The 21,889-nt window shown below is 44.9% G+C and overlaps 1 protein-coding gene across 1 annotated transcript in view; it reads right to left on the reverse strand.

Moving 5' to 3' along the window:
- Positions 1 to 21,889, reverse strand: part of myo10l1 (myosin X, like 1) — a gene marked incomplete at both ends in the record, with an annotated part of 63,152 nt that overhangs the window by 37,101 nt on the left and 4,162 nt on the right. The window contains one exon of the mRNA XM_080750648.1: positions 10,971 to 11,069. Within this exon, the coding sequence (XP_080606774.1) occupies positions 10,971 to 11,069 (99 nt within the window). The remainder of the gene's footprint in view (positions 1 to 10,970; positions 11,070 to 21,889) is intronic.

A 21,889-nucleotide genomic window follows, 5' to 3' on the forward strand; every position in this document is an offset into this window, starting at 1 on the left:
CTCTCTCTCTCTCTCTCTCTCTCTCTCTCTCTCTCTCTCTCTCTCTCTCTCTCTCGCTTTTACCAGGTGCGTTTGATGTGTGTCTCATCTTCCAACGGGTATGAAAAAACTATGTGGAGCAAGCGCATTCATACTTCTATTCACCTAAAAATGATTTTAAATTATTTGTATCCATCATAAATATACACTCCTCCATGAGCTGCTCCTTACATTATGATGCTCCCACATATTCTCACGCACGCACCAGCTACAGTAACTTTCCCCACAACCCACACTCTGCACATATTTTGGAGCACATATCTTCGAACGGGTAAGGTCTAGTAGACATAGTGCAAGAAGTGTGTTGAGGTGCAGAGTTTCAAGTTCAACCAAACAGTCCACAAAAGGTTGCTTTACTGGTATAATCCACAGTAACACGTACTGTAGGTCCATGAGGAAAGCAAAAGTCCAAGGCCAGCCTGATGACAGGTGGTGGTTATGCCTTGTTCAACAGTCTGATGCTAGCCGGGTGGAAGCTATTCATAAACCTGGTGGTCTGGCCCTTGATAATATGGTAGGCTGTTAGTGTTTTGCCTAGCTTTGACTATGCACTTCTTCTTGTACAGTTCCTGGAGCGATGGGAACTTGCCTACCATTATGCCTTTTGCTGAACGCATCACCCTCTGTTGGATTTTTCTTTTCTCAGGCAGTGCGGTTTCTATACCAGGCTGTAATCCAGACTAACAAGACCCTTTCAATGGATCTGGAGTAGTACAATCTGAGGATGCAGGGGCTAACTCCATGTTTCTTCAGGTATAAAACCAGTATAGTTGCTGCTGGGTCTTTTTCCTCACGTGTGTGGTGTGTGTGTGTGTTCCACTTGCTCCTTCTCGATGTGTACGCCAAGAACTTGCTGCCCTCCATTGCAGCGATGAAGACTACGATCAGCTCCTTGGTCTTGTCGACCTTGAGGGTGAGGCTATCCTGGCACCAGAGTGCCAGTAAACTGATCTCATCTCTGTAGGCAGCCTCATCGTTGTTGATAATCTGACCTATCATGTCATGAGCATACTTCAGGATGATGTAGGAGTTGTGTGTGGCTGCACAGTCATGCATGTACAGGGATGCGTATAAGAGAATTCTACTTACTCCCACTTTCCACTCACGTGTCTCTCTCCCTCTCTCTCTCTCACTATCTACAGACCAACCAACCTTCTACCTAGCACGCAAGCACGCACGCACGCACGCACGCACGCACGCACGCACGCACGTACACACACACACACACACACACACACACACACACACACACACACACACACACACACACACACACACACACACACACACACATTTAACAGTCATGGTTAAATAGTTAAAACAACGGTTTTCAGAGATCATCCAAGTTTAGAAGCTTCATAAAGCTCTCTTCTCTCTCTCCCCCTCCCAATGGCAGGCTCTTTCCTTTCAAGTTATATTCCTCCTCGTGTCTCAAACATCACTCATCAGTATCATTTCTCTTTTCTCTTTGTATGTCACTTCTCTTTCATCCCTTCTCTGTCCCTCTCTCTCTTCTCATCCTCCCTGCCTCCCACTCTCAATTAATTTGCATCTCTCCCCCTCCTCTTCCCTTCCTCTTTCTCTCTCTCTCTCTCTCTCTCTCTCTCTCTCTCTATTTGATGCACGCACGCACGCACGCACGCACGCACGCACGCACGCACGCACGCACGCACGCACGCACGCACGCACGCACGCACGCACACACACACACACACACACACACACACACACACACATACTAAATTCAGTTCTATCTAACACCTCGACTATCACTGAGTCATTTCAATCACAAAGGCAAAGCGTGGCTTTCCAATCCAGGGCAAATTACAGTGGAACAGAAGATGAGGCTTAAGGCCTCTCCACACCAAAAAGTCTGCAAAGAACTTGCAAAGGACTGCAAAGAACTGCAAAGAACTTGCAAAGGACTGCAAAGAACTGCACAGAACTTTGTCTGCCGACTGTATGCCGACTGTACTTACTGTACGCAATTGTGCGCATGCGCGGGGAGATCGCATGAAATACCATTCCAAACCAGGAGGTGGCAGTAGTCTGAAAGGCTATTTTCACTCCATAGTTGATCGTCCCTGCATGCCGTCGCTGTCGGAAAATGCTGTTATTAAGCCTATTATTTATATTATTATTTGGATAAAGTAGTACAACCTTTAAAACCAATCATAATCCTTTAAAATTGTATCATGATCTGACACTTTCACAACAGCTTGTTGCTGCTTCAGCGTTCTGCCTCCGCTGCTGTGTGCAGTTGTATTATTTTGTCATACGATACGATGGTGTGACGTCGCGCATTGAAAATATCAGAGCTACAAGCTCACAACATGTCGGAACTTGAAGCGTTGTGAGCTTGTATGTCTGCTATGCTCGACACGCACCGTCATACGCTGAAGCACACATCCAGCCTTTCACAGCTGAAAGAGGAGGTAATCTAACCACTAGTAGGCACGGAGGCACTCTGTACGTGACTGTTCTCCGTGCAGAGGAGAAGAAAAAAAACAACAACACGGGCAGCTGCTGCACTATTACTAGCCCACTTTATTCTGCTGTGTTTAGTGTGTTGTCTCGGTGTCCTCTGTGACTGTGTGGAAACAGTATGTATGCCAACTGTAACCAAACTGGACCCAGTTGAAACGTGGACGTGGATATTATACAATCAAGCACCTTTCTCGCAGTTCACTCGCGCCCACTTTATTCAGTTCAGTTGTGTGTAGTGTGTTGTCTCGGTGTCCTCTGTGACTGTGTGGAAACAGTATGTATGCCAAACAGATAGCTACCAGCGGATTGTGTGTTGTCTTTTATCCGCTCTCGTTGGCTCATTTCACTGCCGACGGCCAAGGGACCGACTCAACAAAACCGAGCAAGTCCAGTTTCCCAGTTCTCGGTCGATAACGCTCCCGACCCGCTGCCGAAAACCTGACGATGAGCTCCCGTTCGGCAACCGACGCTATCCGCAGCCTTCCGCCGCCGAATCGTCGACGAATCTGTGCGGTTAAGAGTGGCCTTTACACAGACAGTGCACACTGGCACACTGGCACAGTGCTTGCAGGGCATCTAGGGTGGTTACATTCATATGACCCATTGCCATACCATAAACCATCAAATCGTTGCTGTCCAAAACCATTTCTTTTTTATTATTATTTTAAAAACATTTTAAAAACATTTTAAAATAGCTAAAATAGTCGGTCTACTAACTCACAAAGCGTCGCATTGCAACAGACAACAGGCATGTTTTTTACACTTTAGGATACAGTTTTTTTCGATTGCTAAAACACATTTTTCAAAACTGTACGTTTGTTTCAAAACTGCACACACAAAACTCCAAACATCAAACACAAATTGCTAAACCCTGGCATCCCTTTGCAAAACAACTCTTTGCCATCAAATCTCTTAACATGTTCACAAAATGGAACTGGTGTTTTCATTTGGTAAACACAGCCATATTTTCACATGACACACACATGCATTCATTGAATAAACACAACTAGCTTTTGGCTGAACACTACCAAGCATGAACAGAACACTGAAGAGCAAAATTGAAAACACAATTGTCGAAATGGAACACACTGAATGAATGTCAATTACTCTGGTAAATGAACCAATTCCCTTTTTGTAAAATGATCCAGTGTATGCCCACTAATCTCATAGACAAACATAAAAGAGCACACAAATATGCAGACAAAACATTTTATTGACTGTAGGTCCAAACGTTTACCCCCAAACACTCCAAACACACAACGCCTCGCATCGCGAGGCGTTGTGTGCTTGTAGATCGGCTGTTTTCAATAGTTTTGTGCGACAGTCTTGTATGATGTAGCAGGGCTTTGCTTTACCAAAAGACGTACACATTTGAAACTTGGAGATACAAGTTTTCTGCCCGAGAGTGACAATATTTTAGTGATTACAGTATGTTGCGAGGAAAACGTTGAGATAATAGCCATTTTGGTTAGAACTGACTGAAAATACCGTAACTAAAGTACAGACCCTAGATACTGTGGACTGGGAAAGTATATCAGGGACTAAAATCTATTTTGAAAAGACAAAATAATTCTTGTACTGGTGTCCCCTGTGGCGCAGACCACTGATGTCTTTTAGCATGCTGTGCGTGTGCATATGCATACACATGACCAGCAACGGCCTGACTACCTAAACTGGGACGGTTGATGTTCAATAATTTATCATTTGTGAGAGAAAGGGAACAGAAAAAGACGGAAATAGTGAGGGGATAGGGAGAGCAAGAGCAGGAGAGAAAGAAAAAGAAAGAGTGGCAGGGGGAGTAATAGTGGGAGAGAGAATACCCGTGCATGAAATGGAGCATGGTTAAGTTAAGTCTAATTTGTCTTTGGTGGTATATCCTGCATGATGTGTGTGCATGCACGCACACACGTGCACACACACGCACGCACGCACGCATGCACGCACGCACGCACGCACGCACGCACGCACGCACGCACGCACGCACGCACACACACACAGTGGCATCCCTGTAAAGCTCTCTGATGTCTGGAGCTACTTAGCATGATTCAGGAGGGGAGCCGTTGGGGACAGTTTCTCTTCATCTGACTTTACGTATTAACTAGAGACAGAGAGAGGAGTGAGAGGAAGATAGAGAGAAAGGAGCAAGAGGAGACAGAGAGAGAGAGAAGAGAAAGAGAGAGAGAAAGAGAGTAGAGAATGAGAGAGAGGAGGGAAGAGAGGAAGAGCTGTAGGCACAGTGACCTACATTTACAGCGGAACAGAGAAGACCTGCAGAATTCTATTCACCAGAGTGATATGATATTATTAAAAAGACCTTCACCTCTCCCTGGGGACAGGTCTGATGAAACCCTAAGGTTTAGAATAGGATGAGGGGACATTAGGAGATATAAGGTAAAGTCCTGAGTAAACATTGACCAGGTATACACATTTACACTCCAAAATTATATATGTTTCTTTACTGTGTGTAAGTAAAATCATTTAATGAAGGTAATAACTCTGAGAGTATACAAATGTAACTAAATGGATCTGTCTACACTCCCAGAGTTACTGCTGAAAGGGGTGTACAAATTATATGAAGTAACACCTTTCATCCATTTTGGGGTGGAAACAAGAATTAATTATTCAGTATATTTTTTAAATCCAGCTACTGTCCATATTTGTGTTGTTTGTCATTTTGAAACAAACCTCTTTGTAAACAGAAGCACCAGGTAAACAGAAGCAGGATTATTACTATTCACTGAAAACCAATAGCAATCACCTGAATCTGTAGCACATAGCATCCTTTAGTACACTGGTTCTCAATATAAGGTCCAGGGACCCCGAGGTGTCCTTGAGGGGATTCCAGGCATTCCCCAGCTATATTATTGATAGTTAGAGTAACGAAACGGCCCCTTATAGGTCTGTAATTCCAAGAGAGTTTCAGCATTGCATCAGCACAAATTTCAGCATTGTATAGTTAAATTGTGTTGATTGTGGTCCTAGAGCTAAAAAGCCATATCACATGGAGGTCTGTGAATTAATACATGTCAAAATGGGGTCCTTGAAATTAAAAAGGTTGAGAATCAATGCTATATTAAGCCATCTTGTGTCATGTCGAGTCATGCCAGAGTATAACCCAACATATTGATGGGCTTACACTTTAACATTGAAGTGTAAATTGCATGCGAGATACTATATAAATATTGTGAATCAAATCGCAATCGCAATATTAGTCAGAAAAATCGCAATTAGATATTTTCGCAAAACAGTTCAGCCCTACTCCCTCATTTGAGTACAAAACACTGATAGCCAAAGCTATGGCACCCCATACCTTCAAAGCCTGATCAAACCCTACAAACCCCATGCACTCAGATCAGCTAACAAAGGGATGCTGACAGAACCTTCGCTAAAACCCCAGGACAATATTCCACTCATCGCAGATTCTTCACCCTCCTGGCCCCCAAACTGTGGAATGAACTCCCCATTGCGATTAGAACTGCAGACTCGGGGTGCCTGCTGACCTACTGGTCCAGGCGCACACCACTTAGGCATTGCCACATAGGTATGGATTCCTGGCGGCGGCGCCGGTTCTAGAAGGCTAGAGACCACAATAATCTGCCACACTACCATGGTTCATGTACCTCCTGGAACCCACATCTTCCATTCACTAGCTGGGTGGATAATACACTTATCCCCTGGGGGGATCCATGGGGGGGATCACTGCCTCATTTCTTTTTGGAGATCAGACCGAAATACCACAGAGAGAGTTTGTGTGAGAGAAAGAGAGAGAGCGAGAGAGAGGGGGGGAGAGAGAGAGAGAGAGAGAGAGAGAGAGAGAGAGAGAGAGAGAGAGAGAGAGAAAGAGAGAGAGAGAGAGAAAGAGAAAGAGAGAGTTTGTCCATCTATGTTTCTCTCTCTCATGTGCATGCATTCATGAGTGTGTGTGCCAGACTGCCAGTATAACATGTCATAACATTAATTATTATATGAGTGATCTATGGGGTTTGAGAAGGACAAACGAGGGTTGGTCATATGACACTGTGAAGGTGAATGAATGTGGAGATCAATCACGAGCCAGCCACATGCAGCAGGTTGTGTCTGTATTGGATCATCACACAAACCATTACTCTGATTAGAAGCATGCAATAAAGCATGGCTGCATATGCAGGTGTTTGTGTGTACCGTATGTGTGCGTCTGTATGAATATGCACGGTGTGCTTTTACTGCACCGTACTGTGTGTGTGTGTGTGTGTGTGTGTGTGTGTGTGTGTGTGTGTGTGTGTGTGTGTGTGTGTGTGTGTGTGTGTGTGTGTGTGTCAGTGTGTGTGTGTGTGTGTGTGTGTGTGTGTGTGTGTGTGTGTGTGTGTGTGTGTGTGTGTGTGTGTGTGTGTGTGTGTACAATTACATGTGTGAGAGTGTTTGAAGCATGTTCTGTGCTTGCGTGAGCTCTCACTGCAGCTTCAACGCTGGCAACTGAAATCCAGGTCACATTACTTCTCTCAATCCTGACAACTCTTTGCTAACATGACCTGTTTATGTATGTGCATATGAGTGCGTGTGCACTGTGCATGTCTAATGCCCGATTCATACTTTGTCGCATGATGGCGAAAATAGCAGCGCTGCAAGTTCACAGCGCAAAGCGACGCATTGTGAGCTTGCAGCGCTGCTATTTTGGGTCGTGTAGCGGACCATCAATTAAGCTTAATGCACATATATGCACGTGACAATACCTCAAGCCAATCTCATCTGAATATCTGGAAAATGGAAAATGGAAAATAATGTAATGCTAAATTATGCAGAGAGGGAAGCTATGATGAGCCAGCGTGTGTGATCTAGTGAACTGGGTCAGGGTCCGTCACATACAGAACCACAGTTACACAGCAAAATACACAGTTCATTTAACTTTGATGAACACTCCATATTTTACTGTAGAGCAGCAGTTGGCGGAAAGAGGGAATTACAGTAAATGGGGGTGGGGGAGCGATGCTACTGCAAACTACTACAGTGAACTATATTAGCAACCCTGAAAGTTCACTGTCATATTTTTGGGGAGATTTCTATATTCGGGGGTGGAAAAGTGAGTTGTATTCAAGGACTTGTCTTGAGCTGGAAAGGAAATGACTTCCAGGCCTCATGGGGAGAAGGTGCACGGTGCAGTGCATGGTATGTCAAAGGCAGGTCCTGATTCAACAGTGTAACCCCGCCCCACCCTGCTGATTGGTCATTAACTATTCACCAGTCTCCCCTATAGAGTTAACATTTAAACACCAACAGCTCACAGTGAGAGAGAGAGGGGGGGGGGGGGGGGGGGGATGGAGGGAGGCAGAGGGGAGGTGTGGCAAAGAAGGTGATGGAGCGAGAGATGCAGAAGGACGAAGAGGCAGAGCGAGGGATGGAGACGGGAAGAGAGGTAGAGAGAGGCATAGAGGGAGTGTAGAGAGAGAGAGGTACTGTAGAGACCTGGATGGGGGTTGGGGGGGGGGGAGTAGTTGAGGACATTCATAATCTGCGGCAAAGTGAACACTCTTTCACAGTACATTATGTCTGTGTATTTTGGGAGATTCATGTTGTCACTGCTTTGTCCATAGATACAACAGGAGCGATGGGCATCAAAGACATTATAAATTGGTTCTCAAAGTGGGGTCTGGGGACCCCCAAGGGTTTCCAGGGGGTCCCCGTTAAAACGAGGGACACCATAATCATTTAAGCCCCATAGTAGTCTACAAGTTCACAACGTGTCACATTGTGATCTATTGTGAGGAACGTGTTGTCTGCTATTGATGTCTGACGTTACAGCTTGTCTGCTTGTTTGTCAGTAGAAGACAGATGCGTTGTCTGTTGTTGCCAACTGACATCCCAGCTTGTAGATCTGCTTTCTTTTTTTAAAGGTTAAAATGTTTTGAAGAATCTTGACAAATCTTGTCTCCGGGGGATTTCCCTTGCACAACCTCTTTTCAAATGGGGGTCTGTGGCCAAATACATAACAATTTGGGGATTCTTTAAGTGTTTAAGAATCACTATACTGTAAATGGCCATAGCTCCATAAGTCCACTTCATTGCTAGAAGAGCCATGGTAACATGATTCCATGGTGAAAGTGAACATGAATGTGGCTGTGTGTGCTTTGGGGTAAAAAAAGGAGGATTGAGGTTGTTGAATCGGGGCCAGAGAACCAGGTCTATTATTAGCTCCACATGCTGCCAACTGGAGCGCATGTGTGTGTGTGTGTGTGTGTGTGTGTGTGTGTGTGTGTGTGTGTGTGTGTGTGTGTCCGTGTGTGTGTGTGTGTGTGTGTGTGTGTGTGTGTGTGTGTGTGTGTGTGTGTGTGTGTGTGTGTGTGTGTGTCCATGTGTGCGTGTCTCTAAGTAAGTAAGTGTGTGCATATTTGCGTGCATGTGTTTGTGTGTTTCCGTGTGTGCGTGTGCTCCTAGCACTCTACATCAGCTAACATAAAATCTAAAATCCAGAGATCTGCGTGTGTGTGTGTGTGTGTGTGTGTGTTTACACGCACGTGCACGTGCATGTGCATGTACGTGTGTGTAGTTCATGCACTCTAATACAGATTACACAAATTCGTACACGCACATGCTTTCTCTCTCTCTCTCTCACACACACACACACACACACACACACACACACACACACGCACACACACACACACAAGCTGCACACACAAGCACTGAGATAATGAGATTTAAACATTCAATTCCATTATTTTGGCGATGGCTGAGGCATTAGAGTGTTGGGGTTGGAGCGAGCAGCCTGGTCTGCATGGACTACAGACGACCTTGCACTGCTATTGACAGCTGACGTCCTAAAGTGAGCTGCTTGTGTTCCCATTATGCTGGTTCTCTTCGTCAGTGCGACGTGTTTTGCATATGTATGAGGAAGAGGAAGAAGAGGAGGCAGGGGGAATTGGGGCAGGAAAGTAGAGCATCTTGACAGTGAGCTTCTATTGATCTGTGGGATGAAGGATGGACCTGCACAGCTTCTGTAAACTGTACCTACACTCTGTCTCACCTTCGACCTTTTACAACTAACCAGTCACAGACAATACTACTAGTAAGACGCCTCAGCCCAGGTCGACAATGTCTTGGCCATCTGGCCAGTGATGTATAGGACCAGTTACCCATATATGGAGACCACTGGTACCCATGGAGATCCATGTACTGTATATGGAGATATTATTAAGTTATTCGTTATGTGAAAGTCCTATGACGTCTATGACATCTGACATCATACATACAATCCCTTTTATGCCCATACATGGAGATCTCTGTCTGTAGAACCAGCCACACAGATATGGGCTGTCTTGGCCATCTGTCTTGGCCATATATGGATTCTGTTAGATGACATCAGTGATGTGGCCGATGTGGCCTCCATATATGGGCATTCCCATATGAAGTCCTGTTAGATATGGGCTTAATATTGATGATATCAGGTAACTCCATATATGGGCATAAAAGGGATTCTGTTAGTGTGGGTCCCATGACATCACAGTGATATCAGAGTATGATGTCAGAGCAGCAAACCCATTCTATTAGAGTGGTTCCCCTCACATCACAGTGATGTCAGAGCGTGATGTCAGAGCAGCAAACCCATTCTGTTAGTGTGGTTCCCCTCACATCACAGTGATGTCAGAGCGTGATGTCAGAGCGGCAAACCCATAGACTGTAAAAATGTGTACACGTCCAGACGGAGACATGATGTGCTGTTTCACATACTAAACTGCGACCTTCGGTCGCAATAAACAATTAGTGTTTGTAGTTTTCAGTCAGATATGGCATTTAGCAATTGGCTAGTTGACCAAGACATTGTTAGTCAATTACTGTAGTTGATCAGTCAATGTTCTTAAAAATAATAAAGATCTTGATAAAATCCGACTATTCATTTCATTATGGAAAAACAATTTCTGTCGATGAAGAGACTCCTAGTATGACAGAATGTACTGTAAGTGTACTGTCGTATGTAAACCTTTGATGCTGCCTGATAATGTGCACACATGCACACTACAGGCAACCACCCACCCACACGTGCACGCAAACACACACACACACGCACGCACGCACGCACACACACACACACACACACACACACACACACACACACACACACACACACACACACACACACACACACACACACACACACAGACACACACACACACACACACACACACACACACACACACACACACACACACACACACACACACACACACACACACACAGTTATGAGAACATTTCAGGCACAATACAAATTCAGCTCTACTATGACTCACTCATATAGGGCACACACCATTGTTTATGAAAAGGGCAGCTACTAATGGCACACACTGACGACTGGTGTGACACACACACATTATGACACATATACTGTATATAGAAAGAGAGCAGGTGAGTGAGAGAGAAAGGAAGAGAGAATACAATACAATACACAATAAATTCCTTGAGGGTGCCTATAGTACCTGGCCATAGTCGGTGGTGACGACCAGTGTTCCATCTCCACAGGAGTTTACAGTGGAAGGAACCAGTTGCTCCTTCTCCCTGACCCACACACGAGCCCCCTGCAACACACAAACACACACTGGTTAGAGTCATAAACATCACAGTAAACATTCATGGTTAATAACGGTTTGCAGTGAACACAAGCTCATAATGGCTCTTATATGCAGAAGAGGCACAGTATACATTATACCAGGGGTCTTCAATGTTTTCAGGCCAAGGACCCCCCTTAGTTGAGAGAGAGATGAAGCAGGGACCCCCACCTTTTCGTGGATTCCATATTGTTTCATCGTTTGACAGCACAATCATAAGTGTATTTTGGATTCATGTCAATTTGTGTTTTCAGACATTTAACCACTTGAACCGTCAAAACGTAATAAACTTGACCTTTCACTCCGTACTTTGTCTGCTCTTTTCCCCCTCTACACCAAACCTCTTTGCCGAAAATAAGTTGAAGAGGTTAATATAAAAAAGGAGAAAAAAAAAGATTCTATCACACAAAGATTTGGAGGACCCCCTGTAGTAACTCTGAGGACCCCCTAGGGGCCCCGGACCCCCTGTTGAAGACCCCTGCATTATACACAGCAAAGTGTGAATTGAGAATGTTCTACACGTGCTAAGGCTGTCCGCTCTTCAAGTGTTTCCAATGTGCGTGCATGCGTACACAGGCAGATGCTGCACAGACCGTAACATCTGGACTTCCTACAAACACAGAGCAATGGTACTCTATGTGTGTGTGTGTGTGCATGTGTGTGCGTGTGTGTGTGCGTGTGTGAGTGTGTGTGTGTGTGTGCGTGTGTACGTGTGTGCGTGTGTGCGTGTCAGCCCCAGGGTCAGAGGAAGTATGTTCTGTCAGTCTGATCCTCAGAGACAAAGCCCTCTTTCACACTGACTCGCTGACCTCTCACCCCCAAACCCCTTAACCGGGGGGCACAGCATGGCAGGGTAGAGGAGGACACAAAGAAAGAAACAGGAGGGGAAAGGAGGAGCGGTAGTCAGTATAGCTACCAAATGAATAATTGGTCAAGTCAAACCTACTATCTTTGTTTGTATTGTAGCCCTCATACAAATGGAAAGTTCAATCAACTTTTAACAAATTGAGATTTGAGTGAGCTGATTTTCATTTTAAGTTTTACACCTTTAGCCACCATCACATTAAGGTAGGTTAAGTAATCAAACAAAGGAAAGGTTTGGGAACTTGTGAGCAATTAATAGTAAAATGTTTTACCTAACAGCCATACATGTAAGCTTATCTAACATTTGAAACTATTGTGATGTAACTACTAATGCATTTAGTTGTAACAGTCTCTGAGTAGGTCAACTGCTAGCTAAGATAATAGATTTACATTTAAAACGCCCCGAAGCTAAAGTCCAGAGTACAACCAACCTATTTCTCGGAGGTGAGAGGAAGGAACTACCTAGAGAGTGGCCTAAAGAGGCTACCACCCTTCCCATAGAGCTACAGAGAGAATACTGCCCCCTCTGCAACTCCTCACAACATTATACAAATCATTGTACTGCCCTTAGACAGATGTCCAAAGAGGAGCGGACACAGAGAATAATAGGTGCGAGAGATGTGGTCGCATTCATAAGACGGTGAACTGTACACTTAGGTCTAAGTGTCGCCGATGCCCTGGGATCCACCTCGGAGTCTTCCACCATGTCAATACCGACTAGAATCCCATACAGCTGGAGCTCTCACCGCCCCAGTAGAACCACTATGGAGGACCTACTGAGCTTGGACCTGGTAATTAACACCTAACTCCAAGGCAAAGCTTTATATCTTTCCCTACCACGAGAGCTGAGATGATAGAACAACCCTCCTGAGACAAGAAAGGAGAATGGGGTGACCCCCAGATGCAGTCCTCGTTCCAAGCCTGGAGGCCACATGAGAATACACTCCCAGCGCTGTCACGGATATCACAGATCCACAGAAAGTTGGAAGCCAGAACACAGAAAGTTTCCCTGCTTCATACTAATTATTTGCAACTGTGAGAGAATCAGAAACTACACACATTTGCGCTGGACATTCATGTTGATCTACATTCATTGATTGGTGAATGGTTCAGCACCATGGACAGCGACAGACCAGCACACAGTCCCAGACGTGCTGGGTCACAGCAAAAGCCTTGCCAAATACCGTAAAACATTCTCTACACTTTAAACATTAAAAGATAGATAAAATACGGCGGCCTACAACGTTACAAGGCATATTCAGAGATAAATCTGACACACTGTACGTCGAGGGGACAGTAACAGATTCAGTTGCTCATGAACTTGATAAAATAATCAATACATTGAACACAAGCTCAAATCAATTCCATGAGGAGATAGAGAGACAAGAGAATAGGAGCGAGAGAAACAACCATGATGTTTTTTGTGGGTTTTGTGGCATCCTTTTTGACCCCTCCACCCGCATGGGTCAACCTGGAGGTTACGGGTTGACCCACGCATAACTATCATCTAAAAATGGCCCTCAGAGCCTAAATGCGCCGATAGTAGCCCCTAGATGCCGTGCCCCTAACATCCACGGCTATACAACTAGTATTTTTTTAGATCTTGTTTGGACCAAACTGTTGGCCAGACAGACTGATAGACCAATCAAGTAATTGATAGACCAATCAATTACTTTCCATTCTAAAACAAAAGAGCTTAAAGCTATACTGTGTAAGATGCTCAACTAGTGGTCAGTAGCCCTATAGCAATCCGCGGTCGCGTTCGCGTCTTTCGCCCGTTTTTCGTACCTTCACACCCCCGCGTCTGCCTCCACAACGCCGAGAGCTATCTTTAGAGGGGTCCCTGGTTCCTGTGCGTTCAGGCATTCCGGAGAAACGGACTACTTCACCCTGCCTGGTAGGCGAGATTACCTTTTAAGTAAAGAGACACACGGGCGACTACAAATATGGCGACCCCACTTCAAGATGCGCTGTGATTGGCCGGTAGTGTACCATGTGTGCATGATCGGCGATGTGATTGGGCAACGTATACACAACGTATACAGATGATGCAGATTACGTCATTTTGGCGCGAAATCCGGTCCACGGCCAGGATCATAGAAAACATATAAAGAGAAGGCTTCAGAAGCTGAAAATAACGGAGTGGGTGTTCTAAAACTTTAGCGATTTAACAGTTAGGACAATTTTAAGATTTGTTTTATAAAAAAAGTTACATGGTACAACTTTAAATTAGATACCAGATGTAGGCTGAATGAAGTGAATGAGTGGAGAATAATGTTTTTTTTGGTAACAGATGGTCCAATGACTCTCTACACATCTACAACCTGTCTCACGCCATCATTCATTTCTGTCTTTCTTCTTCCACTCCCTGCATGCACATGCATACACAAACACTACTGACAAAAGAGACCAGTCTTCCCTTAGGCTATGGAGTTAACCAGGCAGAAACCACACACACACACATGCACATGCACACGGACACACACACACACACACACACACACACACACTGAAGACTGCGCCAAGGGCCTGTTCCAAATATATACTCTCAAGGACCTATACTCTAGTAACACACACACACACACACACACACACACACACGCGCACACACACACACACGCACACACACACACACACACACACACACACAGACAGACAAATGTATCACCTGCAGCAACATCAAGACTACTACTCACAGTAAAGTACAGTATGTTAGCGTTAGTGCATTATGAACTGAAATTAAAATAGCCTACTTTTTCCCTCATCTTACTCTATTGCTCGTACTACCTCTCTTACTCCCAATGTCTGTCTCTCACACGGATGCACGCGCACACACGTACAAACACACACACACACAACAACACATGTACATGCAGGTTGGTTCACACACATGCACCTCCATCTCCCTCCGCAGCAGCTCTCTAAATATAGCAATCTCCTTCTCATCTGTGTCATCTCCTTTTATGTAACAGCATCCATCCAGTGTGATCTCTCTGGCAGGTTCCAGCACACAGTGATGCTCTAATGATAATACCTTGACTCGACCTTATAACCTTCCTGTTTATTTTTTTCCAGTTTCTAAACCCTAACTCTTTACGCCCACCAACAGTTGGGCCTATATTTCAGTGCTTCCTGTTTTAACTGACAATACCACCCTTGACCCTACTTACACTTAACAGCCTGAACTTTGACCCTGGCCCTGAGGACAGACAGACAGACAGACAGACAGACAGACAGACAGACAGACAGACAGACAGACAGATAGACACACACACCATTCACAAAAATGCACACAGACCACAGCTCTTGTTAAAACTGTCCCAGTAATATCCAAAATAAAAAACACTCATCTGTACATGCATACCTGTACATTGTTTTCCTAGCCTCACTCATGTCAAATGTGTGTATTATGTGTTGCATCATATCGTATCGTATTGTATCGTATCGTAACTTATCACGTCGTATTATATCGTATCACATCGCATCATATCGCATCGTATCGTAAAGTATCACATCGTATTATTTTGTATCCCATGATTCCCATCGCATCGTATCGCATCATACACACACATGCACGCACGCATGCACGCACGCATGCACGTGCGTACGCACACACAATTATTCATGTCGACTTTTACTTCATTCCTCTAGCAATCATCTCTCTCCTTCTCATGTGTCACTCATCTATATACTCTTTGTTTCTTTCTGCACTGTGACACCCAGACCAGTCTCTCTCTCTCCTCTAGGAGCACACATCTCAGTCTGTCCTCATCCCTTTGTGCCCCATTAAACCTCAGTCAACACCTCATCCTCAGCCCTGACCTTTAATCCCTCAGGCTCTGATCCCATCCTCCAGCCACCTGAAATACGGCAACAGAGATCCATTTCGGAAAAGATATGAATATACCACCTTATATATAATACCAGTAAGACTCCCTAATCGGGAGATAAGCGACCGTAGGTGGCTTATCTCCACAAATAGGGCAAAAATTTGTTTTTCCAAAATCTTCCTGATCCATGTTGATGACATGAGTGTAGACATGCTGTGTAGTGATATTCGTGATCGGCCTGAAGGTGGCGCTAGAATAGGGCCATGTGAGAAATGAGGGGTGGGGTCTCCGCGTTGCCTTGGCGGACTAATAGGTACCGGCCCCGGCTCTCCCGGACGCTCCTAGCCAGAGTTACGGCATTTTATGTGCGCTGCAGTGGCATGGGGTCCTCCACTGGGGGCGCCACCACTTTTGCATCCGTTCTGGAGCACCAGGAGTCGGTGGTCCCCGGGAATTCCCCGTGAGCAGCCCCGTTGGGGTGGTCATTTGGTCATTTTTGCACATTTGGTCATTTTTTACATCTGGGGGTCCCTGGGGCTCCGGGGGTCCTTGGAGGTTGTAGTTTGGCAGTCAAGGAGTGTGTGTGCAAAATTTGGCATGGATGGGGGCAACGGTTGTGGAGATATGAGCAGGGCAAAAGTGTGACGGACTGACTGACTCACTCACTCACAGACAGCCGGTGGAGGTTTTGGTAGTAAATGCGACGTACGGTCGCAACTACCACCAGTGATCATCCGTGATTATCCTTCAACTGGTGCACCTGAAACCCAATCACAGCAATAAAGGAATAGACTGTCACTACCCAGCCCCCTCCCTCCCAGGGGTCTTCAACGTTTTCAGGCCAAGGACCCCTTACTTGAAAGAGGGGGGTCCCCAAATTATTTTGGGGGGTCCTCAGATGATTAACTTAATGTGCAACATTGTTTTCTCACTCAACGGTAAACAAACCAACAAAGTTTAAGGGTATCTGCACATTTCTAAAGTGACAATTAAGGACTTTTTAATACCTCTAAAATTACAAATTAAATATTGGCCAAATTTTAGAGGCAGAAATTGTGTGCTCGTCAGGGTGGGGGCTCCCCAGTTAAAATATGATTATTTTGGGGGTTGTGGCCTGAAAAGGTTGAGAACCACTGTTGTACAGCACTTTGGTCAAACTGGTTGTTTTTAAAAGTGTTTCATAAATGACATTGACTTGACTTGACAGTCTTGACTTGACATCTTCTAGTGTAAAAAAGAAAAGTATTGGAAAAAGTTACCAATCTCAGTTGATTCATGCGGGTGTGTCTGGTACAGAAACAGGCACAGAAAATATCACAATGGAAACAGGATAGAAATCCTGCCAGTCTATAGTCTATATTTAGATACTCTAAAACGCAAATGCCACCATCCTCTGAGCATTTGGCCCACACCCCTGAATGGCAGCGTTATGTGGTGTGTGAAGCATGACTGATAAAGGCTTTGTTTCTGGTCAGGCGATCACATAGACGCCCATGCCATTTGATGGAGGCGTTACCCTGCAGACAACACTGCTCACACTTCACCACACACTGACTAAACCCCAGGACCCCAACATACGACCACTGCCTGGACACATGTGTGTATACTGTATGTACGCACAATATGAACTTCAAAAAGGCCTATGACTTTTATTGATGTCTTGCTCAAACACGCATGTGTGCATGTGTGCATGTGTGCACACACACACACACACGCACGCACGCACGCACGCACGCACGCACGCACGCACACACACACACACACACACACACAGGCAGAATCTTTCACATAATGGGCCCGTAAGTGCCCATTTAAGTCTATCGTTACAGCACATTAATTAATTAATTTACTGAGTCATCAAAAATATTCTATTGTACTCTGGTGACTAATTTTATCTTAACCGCTTTAACCCTGGCGGCCCTATTTGGAGATGCCATTATAGGCAAAACGATTTGATGCATTGTGAGCTTGTAGAAAATTCAATAAAATGAAATATAAAAAACACAAATAAATGATTTGTGATTAATGTAGTTCAGATAGACACAGTACCGGTATACAGGTCAGGTCAGGTCAGGTCAGGTCTACATGACAGCTAGAAAAGATGGACTTGATTATTAAAGTGTAGACAGGTCATAAGCTTGCGTGTTCACAGCCACCTACTTTGCTGGGGGACACGATGGTGCTTATAGCTATATGGATACCATATGACTGATGCATTTTCATATCAATGCATTTATGGTATGAACCCGGTTAAACCTAAAAGGTGTCTAGGAAAAATAATAATAAGCAGAGGACACACAAAATGAGTGATTTGGAGAGAAAGAGAGAAGAGGAGTAGGTCAAAGACACAGTGGACCATCTGGCAGCATGGTTGTCAACTTCTGACAGGATGATTGGGGGGGGGGGGGGGGGGAGAATCAGAGAATCAGAAAGTAGAGTCAGAGTGGAAAAGAGAATAGGGCTGGGCAATGTAACCATATTATATGGATATTGTGATATCAAACTTATAAATATATCATCTGGGATTTTGGGATACAGCAATAATATCGCAATATGGCAAAGGTGTTGTCTTTTCCTAGTTTTAACCACCCAATTTTATACTTGCACAAATATTCAATACCATATTACCATATATTGAGGTATTTGTTTGATTTTGTTCAAAAGTTCAAAAGTACATGGTACAAAGGTGGATGGAGAGAAAGGATGGATAGAGACAGAGACAGAGACAAGGATGAATAAATGATGAAAGAAACAGCTGACCAGACGTAGGCTAATGGATGACAGCCCAGAGAACAGTGAGGAAGGATGGGGGAAAGACTGCTACAGACGGAGAGGTCAGGGGTTAAATGTGTGTGTGTGTGTGTGTGTGTGTGTGTGTGTGTGTGTGTGTGTGTGTGTGTGTGTGTGTGTGCGTGCGTGCGTGCATGCGTGCGTGCGTGCGTGCGTGCGTGTGTGCGTGTGCGCTCGTGCATCAGCCTATGTGTATGCATGTAGCCTACCAGAGAGAGAGTTATGTACAGTAAGACTACAAGTGAAGAACCAAACCAAAATAAATAAGAATAAAACCACGTTTACATGATTTAACCACTTAATCCCCAGCATCCATATTGTGGGGAAAACGTTCACAGAAAACCACAGATATACACAATGCATTGCGACGCTTGTAGAGCTTGTAGATTAGATATTCTCAGCAACTATATTTAGAGCTAAAACAGAAGCACTAGTAGAGGGCCCTGAGGGACTCAACAATGAATGGGGTTTAAGTGGTTATGGCACATGCTGTAACAAACTAATAACACCATTGTACACAGTAAATAAACACCAGTGGCTACACTGACAAGAGCAACGAGGCATCAGTAACGCAGAATGTTAATATCGCCACAGTCTGGCTGACTGCCTTTACAATGGACTCATTTTTCTGCTTACAGTAGTAGCTCTCGCCTCTCTGATGTACTCTAGCCCAACAACTTGACCCGAGGCTCTGAAAAAAAGTGTTTCAGAAGCTTTCAGAATATCCAAAGCAGGTGCAGATTTACTTTCCCCAGGGATCAAGTATCAGGCTCCTCCATCTTGCTATATAGACAACCCAAGACAAGACCCACCTTTTGAAACCTCTTTAGTTATATTATTGTGAAAGTATTGCTGCTTCTTCATTCTTCTCCAGCTCAGTGGCCTTGCGTTTCGAGTGTCCACCCTGAGTTCAGGGGGTCGGGATTCGATCCCTGGCCGGGGTCATACGACTATAACAATGGGACCCAATGCCTCCCTGCTTGGCACTCAGCATCAAGGGTTGGATTGGCAGTAAGTCCCTGCGACATGCTATTAGATATTCTACACTACATACACATGCACATACAGGACATGCATGGGTCTGGGTCGGTCTGTCATAACTCAATATTTTCACTCCATTTTCATTTCATGTCCAGGGGATGTATTTGTACACCAAGCTGCCTCACGCTACAGAAACAGAATATATATGGCTCGGCAAGGCTTACTTATTGCTTCTTACAACGATAATACAACAGGAAGAGATAGAAAATAGAGTAGAAAGAGTGGATGAACCAGATATCATTTTAATCCAGGACATGGCAATCACTGTATGGTCAGTACTTACTACCTCAAACCCTTAATGGTGATTTATCCTATTATTTGCACACTGGTGCCACACACTGAAAATTGCATGTGTCGTGCTGAGATGCGTTGTGAGCTTATAGATCTGCTATGTTCAGTACACACAACCAAGTATAAATCATATAGGCTTGCAGTCTTCCACGTCTGCAGTCTCCCCTCTGCCTAATATGAAATTGATGTCCCTCTGCAAGGAGAGTGGACGTGGGTGTGGCTGGAAGTGTTGCTGGAGTGATGGGGGTGATGAGGAACTTAATCAGGCAGGAAGAACAGGGTCCCCCTCCTGTGAGGGGGCAGTAACTCTCTCAGACAGGACCAGTGGAGGATGGGGTGGTCAGTAGAGGGGGGTGTTATCGTTATTGATTTTTTGTTATGTGCGGGGTGATTTGAGGTTGAATGTGTATGGTGTTTGTGTATGCAGGGGGGAGGGGGGTGAAAGGGTGTTACAGTATGTATAGGAGCATGTGCGTGTGTGTGCGTGTGTGTGTGTGTGTGTGTGTGTGTGTGTGTGTGTGTGTGTGTGTGTGTGTGTGTGTGTGTGTGTGTGTGTGTGTGTGTGTGTGTGTGTGTGTGTGTGTGTGTGAGTGTGTGTGTGTGTGCATGTGAGATGTGGGCCCAAAGTAACTTATCAGTAATATTCCATTAAATGTGACAGTATAATCAGTGATGCTTTCAGTAAATTGTATGGTTAGTAATTACAATTGTGTGAGTGTGTGCATGTCATCTGTTCATTATGAGTCGCATCTGTCTATATAGTGAATTGAAGTTCAACATTGTTGACCTCAGATAAACGGCAGCAGTGCCAGACACAATAGTATAGCTGATTATATTCCTATCCAAATCCCTGATTCTTACTTAACAACTACAGTAAATTACCTTGCTCCCTAACCTATCCTAGTGTAACCCAAATCCTTACACTATAGACTGAACCTCATGACAAAGTAGTCCTCATAAAGAATCTCTCTGTCTGTCTCGTTCTCTCTCGCTCTCTCTCGCTCTCTCTCTCTCTCTCTCTCTCTCTCTCTCTCTCTCTCTCTCATAACACAAACACAGACACACACACCCTCAATAGTGTGAGTTATGACCATAAGGTTTTTACTCACTCCACTATGCACTAGATGCAGTAATGTCTCTAGCTGTGAATACACTTAATGCTGTCTGTTCCAAGTTTGGATACTTGTTAATAGCCCTGGGTATTTTGACTGTCCGAGTCAGAAAGCACACATGAAAGATTTGTGTGTGCAGACTGTGCACGTGTGTGACTGAGTGACTGTGCGTGTGTGTGTGCGTGCGTGCGTGCATTGCGTGCGTGTGCATGTGTGTTTGCAGTGCATTCTGCGTATGTGTTTCCACAGTGCAAATCCTGTTCAAGAGGCTGGTTTTGAGCAGTGTGCTAATTATCACATTCTCTCTCATCTTGGATTAAACTACAATCACACACCCCACCCCCAGCAACAGCCTGGCAACAAGACTCCACACCGCAACACCATGGAAACTGGGCACCATGGAAACAGCCTCTCTCTGTTCTCAGCATCTGTGGCTGCTGGGAGATGGTGTTCGGGAGAGAAGGATTGTGGGATATGGTGTTTCTCATATTCTCAACAAAATACAAGACAATACAAGGGAAACCCTTTTTACTCAAGATCCTATTCCTGAAGTTAGGAACAGACAGTCAGCTTAGCAAAATGGTCAAGTCGGTCTGAAAGGTGTGGAGAAAACAGAGGGCTTGAAATGTTGCCTTATTCCATGCCATTGCCATGGGGAATTGCTTTAACGTGATTCTACAGAGGCAAAGCCCCGCTCCCACACTGAACACATTCAGCATGAACAAGTGACGGAGACAGGGGAGGTGGGGGGGTGAAGGACAAGATAGTGACGTAGATGGGAAAAATGCCAAGTGATGCAGGGAGCCGGGCAGAGGACGGAGAGAGCAAGGCTGTACGAGAGAGAGATAGATGGGGAGACACC

This window comes from Nannobrachium achirus (assembly GCF_963921795.1).
Source record: "Nannobrachium achirus genome assembly, chromosome: 20".
NCBI classification, from domain to species: domain Eukaryota; kingdom Metazoa; phylum Chordata; class Actinopteri; order Myctophiformes; family Myctophidae; genus Nannobrachium; species Nannobrachium achirus.